A 23,736-nucleotide genomic window follows, 5' to 3' on the forward strand; every position below is an offset into this window, starting at 1 on the left:
ACTAACCTTTTCTTTAGTTCCTGGTCCCCTTATCCTATTGGCCTCCGTCACTTTAAAGTTTCTGCATCAGTTCCTTTCCACTGAGGACATCAAATACTTTTTTTTTTTTGGGTTTCTTGCCTATCCTCATACCTCCCTTGTATGCTCTCGCCTCATCATGTGATCAAAGTCCAATCCCCTTGTTGTGTTTGCCCTTGATCTAAAGTCCACATATGAGGGCGAACATATGATATTTGGTCTTTTGGGCCAGGCTAACCTCCCTCAGAATGATGTTCTCCAATTCCATCCATTTACCTGCAAATGATAACATTTCGTTCTTCTTCATGGCTGCATAAAATTCCATTGTGTATAGATACCACATTTTCTTGATCCATTCGTCGGTGGTGGGGCATCTTGGCTGTTTCCATAACTTGGCTATTGTGAATAGTGCTGCAATAAACATGGGTGTGCAGGTAGGTGCCTCTGGAGTAACCTGTGTCACAGTCTTTTGGGTATATCCCCAAGAGTGGTACTGCTGGATCAAATGGTAGATCAATGTCTAGCTTTTTAAGTAGCCTCCAAATTTTTTTCCAGAGTGGTTGTACTAGTTTACATTCCCACCAACAGTGTAAGAGGGTTCCTTTTTCCCCACATCCTCGCCAACACCTGTCGTTGGTGGTGTTGCTAATGATGGCTATTCTAACAGGGGTGAGGTAGAATCTTAGTGTGGTTTTGATTTGCATTTCCTTTATTGCTAGAGATGGTGAGCATTTTTTCATGTGTTTTTTGGCCATTTGAACTTCTTTTGAGAAATTTCTGTTTAGTTCACTTGCCCATTTCTTTATTGGTTCATTAATTTTGGGCAAGTTTAGTTTTTTGAGTTCCCTATATATTCTGGTTATCAGTCCTTTGTCTATGTGTAGCTGGCAAATATTTTCTCCCACTCTGTGGGTGTTCTCTTCAGTTTAGAGACCATTTCTTTCATGCAGCAGAAGTGTTTTAGTTTTATGAAGTCCCATTATAGTTATAGTTATAGTTGTGTGGCTTCATATTCGGGTCCTCTACTCTGTTCCACTGGTTTTCATGTCTGTTTTTGTGCCAGTACCATGCTGTTTTTATTGCTATTGCTTTGTAATATAGTTTGAAGTCAGGTATCGTGATACCTCCAGCATTGTTCTTTTTGCTGAGCACTGCCTTGGCTATTCATGGTCTCGTGTGTTTCCAAATACATTTAACGGTAGATTTTTCAACCTCTTTGATTAATGTCATTGGGATTTTGATGGGAATTGCTTAAATATGTAGATTACTTTTGGGAGTACAGCCATTTTTACTATGTTGATTCTACCAATCCATGAGCATAGGAAAGCTCTCCACTTTCTATAGTCTTCCTCAATCTCTTTCTTCAGAAGTTTATAGTTTTCCTGTAGAGGTCATTCACATTCTTTGTTAAGTTTACTCCTAGGTATTTGATTTTTTTTGAGGCTATTGTAAATGGAATTATTTTCATATATTCTTTCTCAGTTTGTTCATGATTAGTATATAGAAATGCTAATGATTTTTCTAGGTTGATTTTATATCCTGCTACCTTGCTATAGCTGTTGATGGTGTCTAGAAGCTTCTGAGTAGAGTTTTTTGAGTCTTTAAGGTACAGGATAATATCATCTGCAAATAGACAGTTTCTTTACCTATTTGTATTCCTTTTATTCCTTCTTGCCTAATTGCTCCTGCTAGGAATTCCAGTACTATGTTGCATAGGAGTGGGGATAGTGGGCATCCTTGTCTCATTCCTGATTTTAGAGGGAATGGTTTCAGTGTCTTACCATTAAGTATAATGCTGGCTGTAGGTTTGTCATATATAGCTTTTATAATGCTGAGGTACTTTCCTTCTATTCCTAGTTTTCTTAGAGCTTTTATCATGAAATGGTGTTGGATCTTATCAAAGGCTTTTTCTGCATCTATTGAGATGACCAAGTGGTTTTGTCTTTGTTTCTGTTAATGTGGTGTATTACATTTATTGATTTTCATATGTTGAACCACCCCTGAATTCCTGGGATGAAACCTACTTGGTCGTTGTGAATGATCTTTTTGATGTGTTGTTGAATTCGGTTTGCATTATTTTGTTGAGGATTTTTGCATCAATGTTCATTAAAGAGATTGGCCTATAGTTCTTTTTGGAGGTGTCTTTGCCTGGTTTTGGGATAAGTTAATACTGGCTTCATAAAATGGAAATGCACAATATTAAAATTTTAAAGTTGCATAAAAGTTTTTAAAATTGTGCATAATTTTAGAGAGATTTATGGTCTCCTGAATTTCTGCTGGTCCAAGCCACTCTGTTTTTCACAAATGTTTCCTAGGTAGAGTCCGGCCTTTACATTGTGATTTGCTTTATGCTTCTGACATGAGAAACAACTACTAATAAAACTGTAATGAATGTTAAAAATGGCAGTACTAGACCATTTATAGGGGATCAGAATCTGTTAAGTACATATACTTACAAAATAATACACACAAGAAGATACTCTGTGAGTTGTAAAAAATGTGCCTGGTGTGGTGGTACACATTTATAATCCCAGCACTTGGGAGGCTAAGGCAGGAGAATCATAAATTCAAGGCCAACCTGGGCTAATGTGAGACCTTGTCGAGAGAGAGAGAGAGAGACAGAGAGAGAGAGAATGAGAATGAATAAAAAAGTAAATTACCCAAGAAGCTTTGGATACAAATTCCAAAGAGATGGTACTTAAATTGTGATTTTTTTTCAAAGTTCTAAGACGTTATGACCTCCTTAACTTAGCTAATAAGCATAACTCTGTAGGATGGCTTTCCAAGGGTATCTTATTATAGTCAAAGATTAAAAACCTCTTGAGGTAACTAGAAGAATGTTATCTCAATGAATGTGAAATATCCTGACGGCCATAATTTTCAGGCCATCTATGGAAATACCTTTCAATCTAAGCCACCGATACCGACATAACTTTGTTTTAAAACCTAACAAACATTTACAAATTTGAATAATTTAGAGAAACACATCCCAGGTGTTCCTTTGCATTGCAAACAACCATTTGCTAGAAGTGTAAAATGTTGATGAAAACTTCAAGTTGCAAAGAAAACTGTGACAGTCCTGTTTTAAATAACATTTTAAAATTTGTCCTTCCATGGGATCTTTTTACATATAAAATTTCAAATGAAAGTTGCTTTGCCTAAAGTTGGAGGATGTACTTAATACTCCATTTATATGCAAAATAATGCAAATGTGCCTTTAAAAAAGACAGAGAACTCTTAGCAATATGTGTTAATAAACAAGCAGAGAGAAAGAGGTAACACTAAACTGCTGCTTCCCTTCAGTAGAGTAGGCTAAATCATCTGTTCTAACTATAAAATGAAAAGAGCAAAAGAGAAGGATGTATGTACAGAAAAAAAGAAAAGAAATCAGGGTCAGCTCCCAGGTGAGCCAGCTCAGGTCAATTGTGCTGCATGAAAGGTGCCCCCAAAGAGAGTTAGAAGGCACCAGAGAAGCCCAGCATATCTGATGTCCTGTTGCTACATTTATGGTTCCAGAACAGCCCAGTCTGGCTACTCAATATTAGTTTTCAGAACTGAAAATAATTTATATAAGAACTGGAAGAAAAACATGAGAATTCAATTTACTTCTTTGTGTTTTATATTCCAAGACTGGCATCTAATACATCTAAAATTATGTTTTAAGTCTCTCAGACACAGAAATGCAACTGTGTCACCACACTTAGAAAAGACTCTTAGAGCACCTGCTTTGCAAGCATGAAGCCCCAAGTTCAAACCCCAGTCCTACCCCCCAAAGAAAAAAAAAGGTTCTTAAGGTTAAACTTATATTAATACAGTATATAAATGGTAATCAGAATGCCAGTTTAATTATAAGAAAAACTACACTAGAAGATTCTAAGTCTAAGGGGCTAGCACATTTTTCCTCTATAGACAAAATTACATGGGCAGTCAAGTAATAGTTGCTTGGTGATTAGAAAAAGAGACTGAGGTGAACGGTTTGCTTCACGGCTACAGGTTGGAGCAGAATGCTTTATTTATCTCCCCAATAAGAATGATTTTTTTTTTCAATGGGACCAGAATATTCAAATTCTGCTGACTAAAATTCTTTCTCCCCTCAGTTATATACATGCCCCTCTTGAGAAATTCACGACCAAAGAGTTTATGAATATATTATCCCATTCGTTAAATTTATATATGTCTGCCATGCTACAGTAAATGCCTTTTGGCCTGGGAGCCATCTTGCTTTCTAACGTGATTTTATATTAACTCTGCCCTAATAGAAAATAAAATTATTTCACTGATGCAAAAACCAATCTTATTTACAACTTCTTAAAAATGCCCCAAGACCTGAAAATAATGATTATTTGATTATGCTAAGTACTTTATGCATAATATCTCATTTAATTTTTAACACAGCTTTTTATGGTAAGTATTCCATTTTATAGAGGATGATATCAAAGTTGCAGAGGAAAAAGTAAATTTCTCAAAGTAACAACTACTAAGGGGAAAAATTCAAATTTAAACTTTGTCTGACTCTAGAGCTAACAGTCTATAAAATACTTTTATCATTGTGATCTTATTTATAGGTATAAATTCTTTATATGTACTATATTTGAGGGGGGAAATTTTAAGTTACTGAGAGAGATCTTTATATCTAAAAGACGTTTTGGGGAAAATATCCAAATAGCTATATTCTTCAAAGACAATATAAGTGCGCATCACTTGCTAAAATTAATTTACTCACTAAAGAAATATTTATGTATTGAGTACCTACTATGTGCCAGCACTGTCCTACGAACTGGAGATACAGAAGTGATAAAAACAATGTCCCTGCTGTCTTGAAGCAGGGACATGTGGTTGAAGGGGTGGTGGAAAAGAAGAAATAAAAAATAAACAAGTAACAGTCAGGTATGGTAATACATGGCTTTAAATCCCAGCACTCAGGAGACAATGGCAGGAGAATTCTGAGTTAGAGAGCAGCCTGGCCTACTTAGCGAATTCCAGGCCAGTCTGAGCTACATAGTGACATTCTGTCTCAAAAACAAACAGAAAACCCCAAACAACTGGGCACAATGGCTCACACCTGTAATTCCAGCAACTCAGGAGGCAGAGATCAAGAGGATCATGGTCTGAGGCCAGGCCTAGGCAAAAATGCCAAGACCCTATCTGAAAAATAACTAAAGCAAAAATGGGCTGGGGACATGGCTCACGCAGTAATGAGCACTGGCTAGCAAGAGCGAGGCCGAGTTCAAACTCACTATTTTCAAATATGTATCTCCCTAAATAAATATATCAGATGGCATTAACAGCTATGAAGAAACAAAGTAGGTTAGGCAGACACAGAATAGGGCAGAAGGAGGAGGATGCTTACAAATTAGGTGACATCCGAAGATGTGAAGGAAGCAAGGTCTGCAGATATGTGAAGGAAGACCAGGCCAGGCAAAAAAGCACAAGGGCTCTGAAGTAGAAGTGAGCTTTTTTAAAGAAGAGTGAAAAGCCCAGTAAAGCAGGAGCAAAGTGAACAGGAAATGGATGCTGACGGCTGTGGAAAGACTGCAGGAACCAGATCATACAGAGCTCTGAATGCGCAGAGATTAAATGGCTTATAAAAACTGAGCTGAGAGAAAGCATGGCTTGGACTAGAGTGGTCACAATGGAGGTGGTAAGCACTGTTCAGATTCGGCATGTGTTTGGATGATAGAATAAAAAGATCCCAAAAGAGAAGAAATTAAACACAAAATTTCTTTGTCATTGTACAGTATCAAGCTTTCTAAAGAATGAAACAAAAGCAAAAAAGAACTTACTTTACTAGTCAATGTATTTATTTCTCGGTCAGCTTTATGCAATTTACTGATTAAACAGGTATTTTGTTCATTGCTTGATTGCAGTTCTTTTTCTAAGCGTTCAGCCTGTAGCTTAGCCGACTGTTTTTCAGCCTTTCATTAAAAGAAAGTATTTTAAAATTTGTCCATAATTTTTCACATTACATCAAAATAAAATAACCATTATTTATAACTCAACTGTAACTATACAAAAAATCATTCAAAACCTCAATAACAACATTAACATGTACCAAAGAAACAAGAGATTTCTCAAAACAACTGGTAGAATTCAAATGAAAGATATTTATTCCATGAAATATACAACAAAAGTATCTGGACAATCTATCAACAGTCACCAACAAAATAAAGCTCATACACTTCTTTCTTGAGAGAAAGTATTCAGTATTTGATATCTACTTATTCTGACATAATTCAAACTAATATTTGGGAATTTTCAGGCCATAGCAATTATGAAAAAGCATATGAGAAGGCCCGCTAACAGAAGTAAAGTTGAAAATATAAAATCAATGCTTTTTTTTTTTTTTGAAAGGGAGAGATAGAGACAAAAATTCAAACTTCTCAACTAATTTGAAGCATGTTGAAGTATGGGCAGAGACGTTCTTGACCTCATCACATGTTCTTTTAATTTTTTTTTTTTCATTTTTCTTTTATTATTCATATGTGCATACAAGGCTTGGTTTATTTCTCCCCCCTGCCCCCACCCCCTCCCTTACCACCCACTCCACCCCCTCCCGCTCCCCACCTCAATACCCAGCAGAAACTATTTTGCCCTTATCTCTAATTTTGTTGTAGAGAGAGTATAAGCAATAATAGGAAGGAACAAGGGGTTTTGCTGGTTGAGATAAGGATAGCTATACAGGGCATTGACTCACATTGATTTCCTGTGCATGGGTGTTACCTTCTAGGTTAATTCTTTTTAATCTAACCTTTTCTCTAGTTCCTGGTCCCCTTTTCCTATTGGCCTCAGTTGCTTTAAGGTATCTGCTTTAGTTTCTCTGCATTAAGGGCAACAAATGCTAGCTAGTTTTTTAGGTGTCTTACCTATCCTCACCCCTCCCTGTGTGCTCTCGCTTTTATCATGTGCTCACATAATTTTTTTTTATGGTACTCAAATTTGAACTCAGAGCCCTGCATTTGCTGGGCAAGTGTTCTACACCTGAGCTATGCCTCCAGCCATAATTGAGATTTTTAATGAAGTCTGTAAGTTGTCAAAATTTTTCTCATTGGTAATACTCAAGGTAGTCTTTCATTTTAGGGAGGGAAAACTGAAAACTTTTGAAAAATATTTCTATTCAAGATAATTAAAATGAAAATGTTTTGGCATTTAAAGGATAAATCTCAGTTTTAGAATATCTCGTTTCCTATGTATGTTAAATATATTAAGGATAGTATTAAAAGAATAATTCAGAAAACAAAAACTATTTTTTGTCAAATATAATATTCTCTGGAAACAAGGACAACCAAGAAAGTTAAAAAAATAAGCATTTGCTGTCATGTGCTTATTTTCATTTCATCTGACAAATGATAAGATTAAATACAGACGATTTTGAAAATGTCACAAATGAACCATCCATCTTTTGTCATTATCCAACTTGCCCTGAAAATAATGACTCCAGATGACCCCAATGAAGAGTTTCATACTGGGACCATATACTACATTCAACTGCAATCATCCCACTTACTCTGTCACTGTGCAAATACATTAAGGACAGAAGAATGGCACAGAAACAATCTCACTCTGAACTACCTCATGTCTAAAATCCAATGACAAGTTTAATTCAGGAAATCAGCCAATACTGACAAAGGCTTCAACCAAAAAATTAAAAAAGGGACTTCTATTCTTCAAAACATAGCAATGTACTCCTGTGTCAGCTTGCTGGCTAGAAAAAAAAAAATCATGTTGGATTTGGATATTGGATTTTAACTATGAAGTAGGTGCCCAATAATTTCTGCCCAAACCAAACTGTTTTACAAATGTTACAAAAGGGGGGAAGGGGAGAAACACTTTTAACTGAACAGAATAAACAAAAAAAATTAAAGTGGTACATTTGCTACATGGTAGGTACCTAGTACTAGTAGGCATAAATATATCTGAATAAGAAGGAAACCAACAGTTTTCAAAAAGTAATACCTCTAAGTCCCAGCATGGCTCTGCCAACAATTATCTTTCTCTAATGAACTCAGGGAAACAATTCAGTAAAGGCTTGTATGCATTAACAGTCAAGCTTAATTTTATTACCCTGGCAAGAAGCCACCCTAAATGTTAAGCATATTATTTCTATTCAAATAGGGCTTATGATTTTAAGATTTTAAATTCCAGTGTAAGGAATTTACAATCTTAAAATAAGTTATTTCTGGTTTGAGATGGCCTTAGTCTTGAGAAATTCAAATTAATTTGGAGGGATGTTACATATCCTAGTCTGTGACATTATAAGAGTGAAGTTATCTCATATAAGTGACTTGACTCCCGAAGAATAAACATCCCTTTATAAATGTGGTTGCATAGCTACTGTTTATGAATCAATACCTTTCTTCTTTACAGAAAGAATACATACTCTTGGGATTCCACAAATGCATCAGCACTAGATTGGTGAGCATACATTTACGCTCTAAAAATCAAAGGTTTGTCAACTGCATTTTTTAAACAATTGGGAAACAATTAAAACCTTACCTCCAGGGATCTGACTGTAGCCTGCATCTCAGCCAATTGTCGCACCTGTATTCTTTGGACATTTTCTACCTGAGCACCAGAATTCTCTTTTTCAGCTCTTAATTCTGCTACTTCAGCCTCTAAACCTTTTAATTTCTGACACAAATGGGCTTTTTCTCGAACAAGCTGATCCACTCGTTTGCTGTCTCTTGTGGGATCAATACCAAGCAGCTGCTTATGTAGTTCTTCTTTCTCATTCTCCAGTCTTGCAACCTAATAATAATTTGAAATAAAGCACACAAGCTTAAATTATTGAATTTCCAGTCATGAACATGCTTTACAAATCAGTAAATTAAAATAAAAAATTGCACAACCTGAAAGCTCTGGTGGAGAAATGAAGTAAAAAAGAAAAATTCTAAAATGTCACGTTTTTCATTCTGTACTCAGCACGACTCAAACATGAGGGCAAGGACTCTGTCCGATTTTTCCTCTCTCCCCATGGTGTCTAGTACGGGGGTTAATTATCTGCTGACCAAAATTCAAAATTATAAATAATACTACAAAAATAATTATTAAAAATACACCAAGTATTTTAAGATTCACTGGAACAAGACAGAGATTTATGCAATACACTGACTACTCCTAAGCTTTTCCTCACATGACAGTAAGGGCTGTGTCTAGTAATAATAAAATTATCAATTTTGAGTCAACTAATTCACACAAAAGCTGCTTTTTGTGCAAGAAAATACAAATGTAACCAATGAAAGTTTTTAAATGATAGCTGAGTTGATTAAAGTCTTAGTTGAAATAATGGCCTGGTTCTTGGTTCTTACATACTCTGCTCCAGGGTATATGTTAAAGTCACTGGGGCTTGCAGTGCTGAGGTGCCAGTGATCTTGTCCTTCAAGACAATTGTCACTGCCAGACACCAGGGGCCCCTAAATCAGTAGGTTTCAAATGGCTTCATAATGTCTGAGGCACTTGTGAGGCTCCTTGTCTCTCATCACCTCTCATCTCTATTGTTACTCATTAGCTCCGTTTTGTTTGTTTTTGTTTTGTAGTGCTGGGGATGGAACCCAGGGTCTTGCACATGCTTGGCAAGCACTCCACCACTGAGCTACACCCCTGGTTCCATTAGCTCTCTTCAACATAAGCGGAGGATTCAGCTGGTTGTTCTGTGTATTACTGTTTTGTTTTTGTTTTTTAAGGAAACCACTGCTCTAAACAAGACCAGTGGCTGTTTGTAGCCAGGATGAACTTTGAAGGCTCACTCAAAGCCAAAAGGACCCTCACAAAATGTTCTGGGACCTGTGCAAATGTGGTCCAAGATATAACTGATTGCTAGCAGAACTATCAATGAGCCTAAGGTGAGACCTCCATCCCAGGGCGGTATGTTCTCCTCATCTGCAGACTAGCAGACTGAACTGGAGGCACTCTGAGAACTTACTTAGTCTTACAATGTAGTGATTCCAAGTTTGTTTTGACATGGTAAGTTCAAGGTGTCAACAGAAAATATAAGCAGAGCTATACAGCAGGCAAATACATTTTCTTCAGAAGACGGTACCTGGAGCACTCACAGCTAAGTCCTCACAAGCCCAACTAAGGGCTGGGATGTAGCTCAGTGGGAGAATGACTGTCTAGCATACACAAAACCCTGGGTCTAATCCCCAGCATCCTTCCCCAAAAACAGAAAGTCCAACTAATTGGTATCTCTCTCCTATTTTTCCTCCCACACTTTACACAGAACCATTACCCTTAGGTTTGGTCCTTACTACTTTTATCCTTCAGCTACTTGTATGATATTGTGCAAGTCACATTTTCATTCTGGCCCAGCTTATCTTATTTATTTCATTTTTTGAGACCAGGATTTGAACTCAGGGCTTCATGTTTTCAAAGCAGGAGCTTTACTGCATGAAGCCCTGGCTCCAGTCCATTTTGGAGATGGGGTCTTGAGAACTATTTGCCTGGGCTGGCCTCGAACCATGATCCTTTCGATCTCACCTCCCAAGTAGCTAGGATTATAAACATGAGCCACTAGCATCCACCGCCGGCCTCAGTTTAAAAGAAGGACTTGGGTCAGAAGATCTTTAAGATACTGTTTAGTTTTTACATGAGGCAACTCAAAAACAGCTTTTGTTTTGTTGTTTGGCAGTGGTAGGGATTGGATTCAGGGTCTTCCACATCTAGGTTAACTCTCTGTCACTGAACAATAGCCCAGGCTGGCCTCCATACTTAAATGTGAAACTGTTAGAGTTATGGCAGCTCATCTATGTCAGGAGTAGGTATTATCGGTAAGTGCTAAGATAGGTGCTCTACATATAAAATCAATAGTAACAACAACTTCTCTTGCAATTCCCATTTTACAGATAGGGTTACACAGTTAATGCTCTCCACCAGAATGCTTCCTATATTATTGTTTTCTTCACAGTATTAAGAGGCATCTGTGTGACAAAGTGATAGCTGAAGTAGTGGCAGCCACCTGACAGCAAAGTCTCCACATTTATAATTCCTAAACCAGAAATTACTATCAAATCACTCTTACCAAAACTGATAATCAATGCTTTCTAATTTCACTCACTCACAATAAACATTTATTGTGTACCTACTATGTACTTGGACTGTTTTAGGTAGTAAGGCTGCATGCAACCCAGCAGGCAAGTAAACACAAAGCCTCTGCAGTTAAGGGTCCTATTATATTCAATCACTGCCATCCCACCACTCTTGTCTCATTCATTTGGGCACAGACCTTAGACACATCCTCGGCTCTTTCTTTTTTCCCCACTCTTAATCAGATTCACGTCATTTTCTTCGATGTCCTCCGTTTGTTTTATTCTCGATTTTTCCTCTGAATTTCTCTTTTATGACATTTATCCAAATCTACCTGCATTGCAGTTACCTGTACATTTACTTTATTCTCTTCTAGAATAAAAACTTGCTTGGCAGAAAAAACAATGTATTAACCAATTTTACCTTCCCAAAAGTTGTTGAAGCAGAGGAAATGGACAGAAACAGACCAGAGATTAGAAAGAGTGGTTGATTTCCTTTTTAAAGGATGATAGTACCAATGCAGTTCCCCAAGACACTCCAAGGGAAAGGTAGATCTAAGTGCTCCATCCATCTTTGGTCTTATTGCCCTTATGACGCAGCACAGAGAAATGGATAAGCAAATAGGATCTGGAATAAAACTGCCTAGTCTTTTCTTTAAGTATTTTAAATATAATGCTGTACGTTTCTTCTGGCTTGTATTGTTCTCATCTTTGCTCTTCCCACCTGCCTAAGCCTCCTAAATGCTGGTATTATAGGTATCCACCAAAATGCCTGGCTTGATCACTTATTTTTTATCTAAACTTTTATCTTCAGATAACAACAGGTTCACATGCAAGAAATTATTATGAGACCCTATTATTGTTATTATTGCTATCATTACAGAGATCCTGTGTCCCCTTGATTCAATTTCCTCCAATGGTAACAACCCTCTTCAAGTTTTTAAAAGACATCGTATAGACTTGGTCTTATTTTTTCTTTAACCACTTGGTAGAACTCTCTAATGATGCCATTCTGGAAATTTTTAAATTATAAGTTCAAGATGTTGAGGGTATAGTTCAGTGGTAAACAACACGGCTAGCATGCAAAACGCCCTGGGTTCAATCGTGTGTGTGTGTGTGTGTGTGTGTGTGTGTGTGTGTGTGTGTGTGTGTGTGTGTGTGTGTGAGAGAGAGAGAGAGAGAGAGAGAGAGAGAGCGAGAGAGAGAGAAAGAGAGATAGGCCTATTCAAGTTACTTACTTCATAATGGGTGAGTTGGGGTACTTTGTCTTTTAAGGACTTGATCCAATTCATCTACACTGTTGAATTTTTATTTTTTTTTTATTTTTTTTTTCATTTTTCTTTTATTATTCATATGTGCATACAAGGATTGGTTCATTTCTCCCCCCTGCCCCCACCCCCTCCCTTACCACCCACTCCACCCCCTCCCGCTCCCCACCTCAATACCCAGCAGAAAGTATTTTGCCCTTATCTCTAATTTTGTTGTAGAGAGAGTATAAGCAATAATAGGAAGGAACAAGGGGTTTTGCTGGTTGAGATAAGGATAGCTATACAGGGCATTGACTCACATTGATTTCCTGTGCGTGGGTGTTACCTTCTAGGTTAATTCTTTTTGATCTAACCTTTTCTCTAGTTCCTGGTCCCCTTTTCCTATTGGCCTCAGTTGCTTTTAAGGTATCTGCTTTAGTTTCTCTGCATTAAGGGCAACAAATGCTAGCTAGTTTTTTAGGTGTCTTACCTATCCTCACCCCTCCCTTGTGTGCTCTCGCTTTTATCATGTGCTCATAGTCCAATCCCCTTGTTGTGTTTGCCCTTGATCTAATGTCCACATATGAGGGAGAACATACGATTTTTGGTCTTTTGAGCCAGGCTAACCTCACTCAGAATGATGTTCTCCAATTCCATCCATTTACCAGCGAATGATAACATTTCGTTCTTCTTCATGGCTGCATAAAATTCCATTGTGTATAGATACCACATTTTCTTAATCCATTCGTCAGTGCTGGGGCATCTTGGCTGTTTCCATAACTTGGCTATTGTGAATAGTGCTGCAATAAACATGGATGTGCAGGTGCCTCTGGAGTAACAGTCTTTTGGGTATATCCCCAAGAGTGGTATTGCTGGATCAAATGGTAGATCGATGTCCAGCTTTTTAAGTAGCCTCCAAATTTTTTTCCAGAGTGGTTGTACTAGTCTACATTCCCACCAACAGTGTAAGAGGGTTCCTTTTTCCCCGCATCCTCGCCAACACCTGTTGTTGGTGGTGTTGCTGATGATGGCTATTCTAACAGGGGTGAGGTGGAATCTTAGTGTGGTTTTAATTTGCATTTCCTTTATTGCTAGAGATGGTGAGCATTTTTTCATGTGTTTTCTGGCCATTTGAATTTCTTCTTTTGAGAAAGTTCTGTTTAGTTCACATGCCCATTTCTTTATTGGTTCATTAGTTTTGGGAGAATTTAGTTTTTTAAGTTCCCTGTATATTCTGGTTATCAGTCCTTTGTCTGATGTATAGTTGGCAAATATTTTCTCCCACTCTGTGGGTGTTCTCTTCAGTTTAGAGACCATTTCTTTTGATGAACAGAAGCTTTTTAGTTTTATGAGGTCCCATTTATCTATGCTATCTCTTAGTTGCTGTGCTGCTGGGGTTTCATTGAGAAAGTTCTTACCTATACCTACTAACTCCAGAGTATTTCCTACTCTTTCTTGTATCAACTTAAGAGTTTGGGGTCTGATATTAAGATCCTTGATCCATTTTGAGTTAATCTTGGTATAGGGTGATATACATGGATCTAGTTTCAGTTTTTTGCAGTTAGGCAAGAAGAAGGAATAAAAGGAATACAAATAGGTAAAGAAACTGTCAAAATATCCCTATTTGCAGACGACATGATCCTATACCTTAAAGACCCAAAAAACTCTACTCAGAAGCTTCTAGACATCATCAATAGCTATAGCAAGGTAGCAGGATATAAAATCAACATAGAAAAATCATTAGCATTTCTATACACTAACAATGAGCAAACGGAAAAAGAATGTATGAAAACAATTCCATTTACAATAGCCTCAAAAAAAATCAAATACCTAGGTGTAAACCTAACAAAAGATGTGAAAGACCTCTACAAGGAAAACTATACACTTCTGAAGAAAGAGATTGAGGAAGACTATAGAAAGTGGAGAGATCTCCCATGCTCATGGATTGGTAGAATCAACATAGTAAAAATGTCCATACTCCCCAAAGTAATCTACATGTTTAATGCAATTCCCATCAAAATTCCAAAGACATTCATTAAAGAGATTGAAAAATCTACTGTGAAATTTATATGGAAACACAAGAGGCCACGAATAGCCAAGGCAATACTCAGTCAAAAGAACAATGCAGGAGGTATCACAATACCTGACTTCAAACTATATTACAAAGCAATAACAATAAAAACAGCATTGTACTGGCACAAAAACAGACATGAAGACCAGTGGAACAGAATAGAGGATCCAGATATGAAGCCACACAACTATGAGCAACTTATCTTTGACAAAGGAGCTAAAAATATACGATGGAGAAATAGCAGCCTCTTCAACAAAAACTGCTGGGAAAACTGGTTAGCAGTCTGCAAAACACTGTTGAATTTTTATGAGTACAGTTCTTCACAGGAGTATCTTATTACCCTTTCAATGTATGCATGGTCATGAATGATACTTCCTATTACATTCCTGATATAATTTATGCCTCCCATCTTATTATGTCAGTCTTCCTAAAGGTTTGTCAATTTTATTAATCTTTACAAAGAACCAGCTTTTTGTTTCACTGATTTTCTCTATTGTTTTTCTGTTTTCAATTTTACTGACTCCTGTTCAAATCTTTATTACTTCCTTCCTTCTACTTGCTTTGGTTTTATTCTGATTATCTTTTTCTAGGCTGATTAAGTAGGAGTTTAGTTTATTGTTGCTATTTTAGTGCTATAAATTTTCCTTGGAGCATGGCCTTAGTTGTGTCCTGTATTATGTTGCACTTTCATTTTTATTCAATCAATCTATATCTTGAAATGTGGTATCATCAAATTTTATGCATTGAAAACTCCTTGACTCACTACTTATTTGAATGTATCATGTTATTTCCGAGTGTTTGAAGATTTCTATTCCCCTTCTCCTACTAATTTCAAGTTTGATTCTACTGTAGTTGGAAAACTCATTCTGTAGGGTTTCAAGTTTCATAATTTTGTTTAGGTTTATTTTACAGTCCAGGATATGGTCTATCTTGTATATGTTCAGCAGGCACTTTCAAAGAATGTGTCTGCATGCTCATTAGGTGGAACATTCTATAAATGCTAGTTAGATTCTATTAATTGATAGTAGTGTTTAATTCTTCCATATCCATGCTGATTTTCTAATTGTCCTATAAACTGTTGAGACAGTAGTGTGAAGCTACCAACTATAATTATAGGTATCTATTTCTCTTTATAGTTCTCTTTTTTTCTTTTTGTAGTACTGAGGTTTGAACTCGAGCCTACATCTTGAGCCACTCCACCAGCCCTTTTTTGTGATGGGTTTGTTTCAAGATAGGGTCTTGTAAACTACATACCTGGGCTGGCTTTGAATCATGATCCTCCTGATCTCTGCCTCCTAAGTAGCTAAGATTACATGTGTGAGCCACTAGCACCTAGCATTTCTTTCAATTTTAGCTTCCATATTTTGCAGTTTATTTGATGCATACTTACCTAATATTCCTATGCAGATTAACCTTGTCATTACATATGTATTTAAAGTGGAAATAAAGGAACCCACAGTGATCGGGTTCACTTTACCAGTCTGAGTGATGTGTACAAATTTTCATCTCTGTTTACCTCTCTCTGTCCTCTCTTAATACATAATAATTAAATATTTTTCTTTGTTGTGAAGTCTACTCTATTTCATGTTAATTAAGTACCTCCTTTCTTTTAGTTAATTGTTACAGATAAATTTTTTTCATTCTTGTGCTAACAAACCACCTATATAGTTTTATTATATAAGCCACTTACACATACTATTACTATGGTATGTCTGCCCCTTTTTAAATTATGTTTTGTGGTTTCTCTGCTTTCTTTTTCCGGCCTTCCTGTGGTTACTTGAACATTTTTCAGTATTTCATTTCAATGTATGTTTTGAATGTTTATAGCTTTCTCAGTGGTTGCTCTAAGTATTACATTAGGAACACATAATTAATCACAGTTTAGTGGCTAACTGCCAGTGTGAGCAATGTGTAGAAACCTTACCCCCCTTTATATCCTTTTGCCCTTTCTTGTTTATAATTGTCTTAAATATTCCCTCTATATATGTTTAGAACATTAGACTAATTTGTACTTCAATTCATCAAACACAATTTACAAAATTCATGAATTAAGTAAAGTCTTTTACATATACCCATAGTTTTGTTTACCATGTTCTTGAGGTTCCTTCTTTTACTATTTTCTATTTAGACTTCTCTTAGACACTCTTTTGGATAGTTCTACTGAAAACAATTCTCTTAATTTCCCTTTCATTCTTGAAAGTCTGGCTTAAGAATGGTCCTCCTCTATCAGGGAAAGTTGTCCTCTTTGAACAAGCATGCAGTCTTGGGAGGGATGCACATGGAGCAGTTGAGGGAGGAAGGTGACATGCATCTAGCCAACTAGATCAGCTGAATCAACACTGGAGATCAGTGTGGTGACAGATGACACAGCCAGATCATACTCACATCCTCCCCTTCAATTTTTTGCTGGATATAGGATTATGAGTTAGCAATTATTTTCTAATAGCCCTTGATAATGTCATGCTACTTCCTTCTGAATTCTGATGAAAAATCTGCAAGTTTTCCAACTGTCACCCTCACAGGTAAGGTACTATTTACCTTGCTGCTTCTGAACTTTTTCCCTCTAGTTTGTTTTTAAAGCCTCACTACAGCGTCTCTTAGTGTGGATTTCTTTGAACTTACCTTGATTGGGATGGTGTCAGCTTCTTAAACCTGAATGTCTGTGCCTTTATGGAATTCAGGAAGTTTTCAGACATTATTTCAGTATTTTTCCAGTCCTGCCCTCTTTCTCAAGAACAGAAATCATAGATCTTTTGTTATAGTTCCATAGGTCAATGAGTTTCACTGTTTACTTTTCAAATGTATTTTCTCAGGTGAGTGGAGTGGTTCAGGCAGTACTTTACTGTCTAATAAGCATGAGGCCCTGAGTTCAAACCCCAGTAATGCTTCTTCCCAAAAATGTATTTTCTCTGGTTCTCTCAGACTGAGTAATTTCTAGTATTTTATCTTCACTGTTTTTTTCTCTTCTATCATTTTCATTCTGCAGCAACAAAGAATTTTTTCATACTAATCATTGTATTTCTTGATTCTAAAATTTCCAATTTACTACTCCTTTATTGCTGAGTCAATTTTTTTCTTTTTTAGTGCTTCAACCCTATTTGTGATTGCTCACTGAAGCATCCTCACATGGCTACCTTAAGATCTTTGTCAGAAACTTCTAACATCTCTGTCATCTCAGTGTTGGCATCTACTGGTGTCTTTTACATTTAGTTTCAGATCTTCCTTTGTTTTGGTTATGACAACTAATTTTCAATTAAAACTTGGGATATTTTAGAAATTATGTGAAACTGGATCTTACATAAAATTTGTTTTAGCTGACTTTTTATGATACCACTATTGCAAGGGATACTGTTGCTACCTCACTACTATCAGATGAAGGCAGCAACCCAAATTCCTCATTCTACTTTTGTGTACACTCAAGGTAGGGAGGTTCCTTATGACCCCCATGCTGAACAGAGGTAGGAATTCCAGTTACCTGGAATAATGCTCTGCATAGAAGGAACAGAAATGACTTCTCACTGTTCCTCACATGGCTTCTCACTGTTCCTCACATGGCTTCTATTGACACCACAGGTTTGAAATTTGATCAATGTCCTGACATTATAGTAGGCCTCCTCTAGCATAACCCATGCAGGGCAGAGGCAGGACACCTCATTATTGCCAGATGAGGGAGGAAACCCAAGCTCCCCGCATTATCTCCAGTACCATTATGGCATTTGTTAATCCCCAGATGTGTTTGTTTAATTTTGGTATTAAGATAATGCTAGCCTCCAAGAATGGTTAGGAAGTATTCCTTCTATTTTCTAGAAAATATCATAGGGAACTGGTATCCTCCTTAAATATATGATAGAATTTACCAATGAACCCAATGATTGGCTGCAAGATGTTAATTTTTAGTGCTAGTTTCTTTGTTTTCCTTTACATACTTTTGAATCTTTGTTCTGCGATATAGTTAAGATACTCTGAAACATTCTGACCCTTTCAAATCTTGCTTGTATACTTGTTAGAATCAGAAGCCTTTAGTCTAAAGCTAATTTGATGTTGAAATCATTATACTGTCTTTCTACTCTGGCTGATGAAAACATAAATTTTGCCTAGTCCTATGTGAGTTCTAAGGATTGTCAGGTCTGACCCATTTTTTTCTTAGGCCTTTGTATAGTTTCCTCATACATATATACATTACTACTCAATTGAAAACTCGGGAGTTACTCCCTACACAACTCCAAAAATTTCCAACATTCTGTCCTTCAAATTCTAGGTCCCCTGGCCTCTTGAATTCTAAACTCCAATTCTCCAACTCAATTCAGTGATCACAGGGAGGCTGAATTTGAGCTTTTACTCTCTGCAGTCATCTGGAAATTCTCTCTAGAACAAAAGATGAGACAAATGTAGAGAGCTCACCTCTTTTGTTTTCCTTCTTTCAAAGATCACTGCTCCGTGCAGGTATCTTCCAATACCTGAAAACCACTGTTTCCTAAATTTTATTTCAATTTTTAACTGGGGACTTAAATCCAGTCCCTATTACTCAATTATGGCCAGAGAAGAAATCCAGACTACCTACATTTGAATTCTGGTTCTACCACCTACTAACTGCGTGATCTTGACCAGTCTCTCAGTGCTTCCACTTTCAAATTTATAAAGTGGGAATGATTATCTAACCCTTAGGGTTGTTAAAAGGATTCAAGATAGTACATAAATTAGTACTATTATTAATACTATCAGGCACCAATGGTAGTGATACCATTAACTGAGCACTTGCTATGTGTCAGGCATTATGGCAAACACTGTAGTTTTAAGTTCCCAGATTTTAGGGTTTTAAAAATTACTAGATTAATTTTTTATTTTATTTTTTTGAGACAGGGTCTTGCTATACAGCCCAGATTGGCCTTAAACTTTTGCTCCTCCTGCCTCCACCTCCTGAGTGCTGGCATTATGGATATGCACCGCAATGTCTAGCCTTATACTAACTTTTTATAGTCCTAAAAAAGCAACATGACCACCATTAAACTGTTTCTCCCCTTTTATATACTAAAACTGCCTTTACCTAAATTAATGGCAGATATGTTTGGGGGTTTTGGTTGTTTTCTGTTTTATTTCATTTTGCAGTACTGCAGAATGAACTCGGGGGCCTCTCTACCACTTGAACCAACCCCCAGTCCTTTCTGTTTCTAGTTTGTTTTTGAGATAGGAACTTTAGCTAACTTTGCCCAGGCTGGCCTGACATCCTCCTACCTCTGCCTCCCAAGTGGATAGGAGTACAGGCATGCACAACAGTGTCCACCCCAGAATTAAAAACATTTTATCATTTATTTATACTGACAAGATATCACTTAAATTATATATTTAAAGTTTATATTTTAATCTAATTTTGGAAAATGCCATTTCCTTTCCTTCTCTCTCTCCATTTCTCCTAGTAAGGAAAAGATAGTTATGGGCAAAAAGCCTTCTTAGAACTAAATGTCTGCTCCCAGAATAGTTACAGAAAGATGAGGAGATGGGATACAAGAATTGTTGGGAAATAAGATGATATTCGGTGTCTTCAAAAGAATTTTACTCAGACTGAACAAAAGAGAATAAAGATAATAAAACAAATTCCTTCCTCAGGCTACAAGAAGTACCCTTCATTGTACAGGTGATAAAAGAAAGTCAACTATGACTCGTTTTTAAAAAGCCAGGGAAACAGAGCTGAAGTCAAGCAATCCAAATGCTGGGAGCAAGATGGAGCTGGGAAGACACGGTCATGGGATGCGTTTAAACTCCTGAGAGTATCTACAATGTGCTAGGTACAAAATGTTTATGTACCATTTCATTTTAATTTATTAAATCATCAAACCTTTATGAGATAGGTACTGACAGCATTTTATAGATGAGAACCCTGATGAACACAGACACCAAGTCAGTTAACAACGTCACACTAATATTTAAAACATTTGAAAATTTTACATGGAAAAAATTGGGGTTTTAAGGTATTCTAAACTTCATTTTAGAACAAAAAGTCTTTGTTAAATTCCACAAAGCCCTTCCAAAAGGCTATGAAAATCAATCCCTCAGAATGTCCACCGTTAGATAATTTCATTTAAATTTGGGAGACTTCTGTCTAGTTTGGTGTGATTCAGAGTAATCTGAGAAGTCCAAGAATATCAAATATTTTAGAAAAAGGAGCTATATGGTACTAAAGCAGGACTCCCACTGAGAACTTCAGAACTTACTGCAACAAAAATGAAGCATTTTGAAAGATTTCATGATGATCAGGATAAAGACAAGAACCAGAAATACATTATCAGTTTTGTGCTACTAGTACTATACGGGGAAAAAACAGCATTCTCAGAATCCAAGAAGGTATTTCTTTTTGTCACAGGAACTTGGGCTTCTCATCTGACCCACAGATCCAAGAACTCAGCTAGTTTAAAAAAGAGAATGATGGAAGAATCTGTAACTTGTCACTATGTATTGTCACTGTACTGGTTATTCATATGATGTAGTACTCCCTGCCCCTCTCTCCTGAGATTTTAGTATTTTCCCTCTAAATTATTTTTGGTTGTTTCACTCAATCTACTAGTATAATCACCTGTACCGACAACCTTGTATTGCATATGCAACTTCAACATTTCATTTGTATGAAGTCTCAGATTTAATACATTCTTACAGACAAATGCATTGAGAAAGCATAACATCTTTTCATAAAATGAAGTTATATTCTTTCATATACTTCATATGCTCTTCTTAGTTTAGAGCATCATGAGAGACGTGAATTCCTGAAGTCCTTCTCAAAAACTTTTTAAAACTTCCTGAAGAATTCTTCAAAGAACTAACACATGAATATTCAGTTACTTATGTTTGTATATTACACAAGTATTGCATAGCAGCTTTAATTAATGCAAGAAAATCCAATTACAGGCAAATCTTGGAAATATTAGGAATTCAGTCCAGACCACCACAGTAAGTCAAATTATCCCATTAAAGTGAGTCACATGAATTTTTTTGTTTCTCAATGCATATAAAAGTTATGTTTCCATTATAGTACTGTCTATAAAATGTTTAATAGCATATCATTTTAAAATGCACATTTTTTAATTAAAAAAATACTTTATTGTTGGGCTGGGGGGTGGTTCAAACGAGAGAGCACCTGCCTAGCTACCTACTGAGTTCAAACCCCAGTATATAAAAAAAAAAAGTTTATTGCTAAAAATTACTAACAACCATCTGAGCCTTCAGATGGAGGGTCTTGCTTCAATGTTACTGGCTATTGGCTGATTAGGGTGGTGGTTGCTAAAAGACAGGGGCTATGGCAATTTCTTAAAATAAGACAATAATGAAGTTTGCTGCATCATTTGGCTCTTCCTTTCATGAAAAGCTTCTTTGTAGCATGTTGTGCTGTTGGCTAACATCTCACCCATGGTAGAACTTCTTTCAAAATTGGAGTCAATCCTCTAAAACTCTGCCACTGCTTCATCAACTGAGCTGACAGAATATTGTAAATCCTTTGTTGTCATTTCAATAATGTTCACAGCATCTTCACCAAGAGTAGTAGATTCCACCTCATGAGGGTGTGGCTAAGTGGCGAGTACTTGCCTAGCATACATGAAACCCTGGGTTCAACAACCACTATGAAAAAGAAAGAGAAAGGGAAAGGAGAAGGGAAAGGAAGAGGAAAGGGAAGTCACATTTTCAGGCTCTACTTCTTCTTCTAGTACTTTTGCTAGTTCCACCAAATCTGCAGTTACTACCTCCACTGAAGTCATGAATCACTCAGTCATTTATGAGGGTTGGAATCAATTTCCCCCAAACTTTTGTAAATGTTCTTATTTTGACCTCCTCCCACGAATCACAAATATTCTTAATGGCACTTAAATAATGACTCCTTCCCAGGTTTCCAATTTATTCTGCCCAGATCCATCAGAGGAATTATTACCTATCATAGCTATAAGTCTTAGAAAATGTTTTTCTTAAATAATGAATCTTAAAAGCTAAAAATCACTCCTTGATCCATGGGCTACAGAATGGATGAAAACAACATTAATTTCACTGTACATCTATATCTATTAGGTGATGAGGCTTATTGGGTGATGAGGTTCATTGTCAAAGAACAGTAATATTTGGAAAGGAATCCTTTCATCTGAGAAGTCACTCTCAACATGTAAACTATGCTGCAATGACACATTTTATCCAGGCATTGTTGTTCCATTTACAGAATATAGGCAAGTAGATTCTTAAGGGCCCTATGGATTTTCAGAATGGCAAATGAGCATTTGCTTTAACGTAAATATACCAGCTGCAATAACCTGTAACTAGAGAGTTGGCTTGTTCTTTGTCCTTCTTCTCTCTAGCTATTCAAGTCCTAAGTGGAATTGTCTTCCAAGAGAAGGCTTTATCATCAACATTGAAAACCTGTTATTTAGTGTAATCATCTCCATCATTATATTAGCTAGAGCGTCTGGATAACTTGCAGTGACTTCTTCATCAGCACCTGCTGCTTCACCTTGTACTTTTAGGTTACGAAGACAGTTTCTTTCCTTAAACCTCATGAATGAACTTCTGCTTCAAACTTTTCTTCTGCAGCTTTCTCATTATTATCTTTTAGAACAGAATGTCCCCCAAAAGTGCAAAGTATTAAAGGTGTATTCCCCACCTTGTTGCTACTGGGAGAGAGCAGAAACTTTAAGAGATAGGGCCAGTGAATGGGAGTTTACCATTGAAAGGGAGAGTGGGACCTCAGTCCCTCCTTTTCTCTCTTTTCCATTCCCAACCATAAGATGACCTGGTTGGTCTGCCAAGCGCCCCCACAATAATGAACAGTCACAGGCCCAAAGCAATTGGGGTCAACTCATTATGAAATGAAACTTCTAAAACTGTGAGCCAAAATAAATCATTTCTCTTTATAAGTTGTTTATCTCAGGTATTTATTACAGTAATGGAAAACTAACTCACAGATACCTTTCTCAGCCTTCGCACAACTGAAGAGAGTTAGGGTCTCACTCTGAATTAGGCTTTGGCTTATGAGAATGTTGTGGTCATTTTGAACTCCTATCCAGACCACTAAAACTTTCTCTCCATCAACTATTTTGCTTTTTTATCATTTGTGTAGTCACTGGACAGCACTTTTCATTTCCTTCAAGAACCTTCTTGGGGAATAGGGCCGTGTCACAAGTGGCAGAGCACTTGCATAGCAAGTTTGAGGCTCAGAATTCAACCCCCCATTTACACCCCACCACCAAAAACCCCTTTTCCTTTGCATTCACAACCTAGCTAACCATTTGGCACAAGAGGCCTAGCTTTAGGACCATCTTGGCTTTCAATATGCCTTCCTCACTAAACTTGATCATTTTTAGCTTTTGGTTTAAAATGAAGATGTGTGACTCTTTTACTTGAACACTCAGAGGAC

At 36.9% G+C, this 23,736-nt stretch overlaps 1 protein-coding gene across 6 annotated transcripts in view; it reads right to left on the reverse strand.

Annotated features, from left to right (window-relative positions):
• Positions 1-23,736, reverse strand: part of Cep83 (centrosomal protein 83) — a 110,607-nt gene that overhangs the window by 41,034 nt on the left and 45,837 nt on the right. For all 6 annotated transcript variants that reach the window (XR_012450952.1, XM_074084131.1, XM_074084127.1 and 3 more), the window contains 2 exons: positions 8,512-8,763; positions 5,802-5,933 (listed from right to left, as the gene is read on the reverse strand). Coding sequence is in view for 5 of the 6 variants with exons in the window: in XM_074084131.1 (XP_073940232.1) it covers positions 5,802-5,933; positions 8,512-8,763 (384 nt within the window). In the remaining variant the exon portion in view is untranslated. The remainder of the gene's footprint in view (positions 1-5,801; positions 5,934-8,511; positions 8,764-23,736) is intronic.

The sequence above is a fragment of the Castor canadensis genome, chromosome 8 (genome assembly GCF_047511655.1).
Source record: "Castor canadensis chromosome 8, mCasCan1.hap1v2, whole genome shotgun sequence".
Classification (NCBI taxonomy): domain Eukaryota; kingdom Metazoa; phylum Chordata; class Mammalia; order Rodentia; family Castoridae; genus Castor; species Castor canadensis.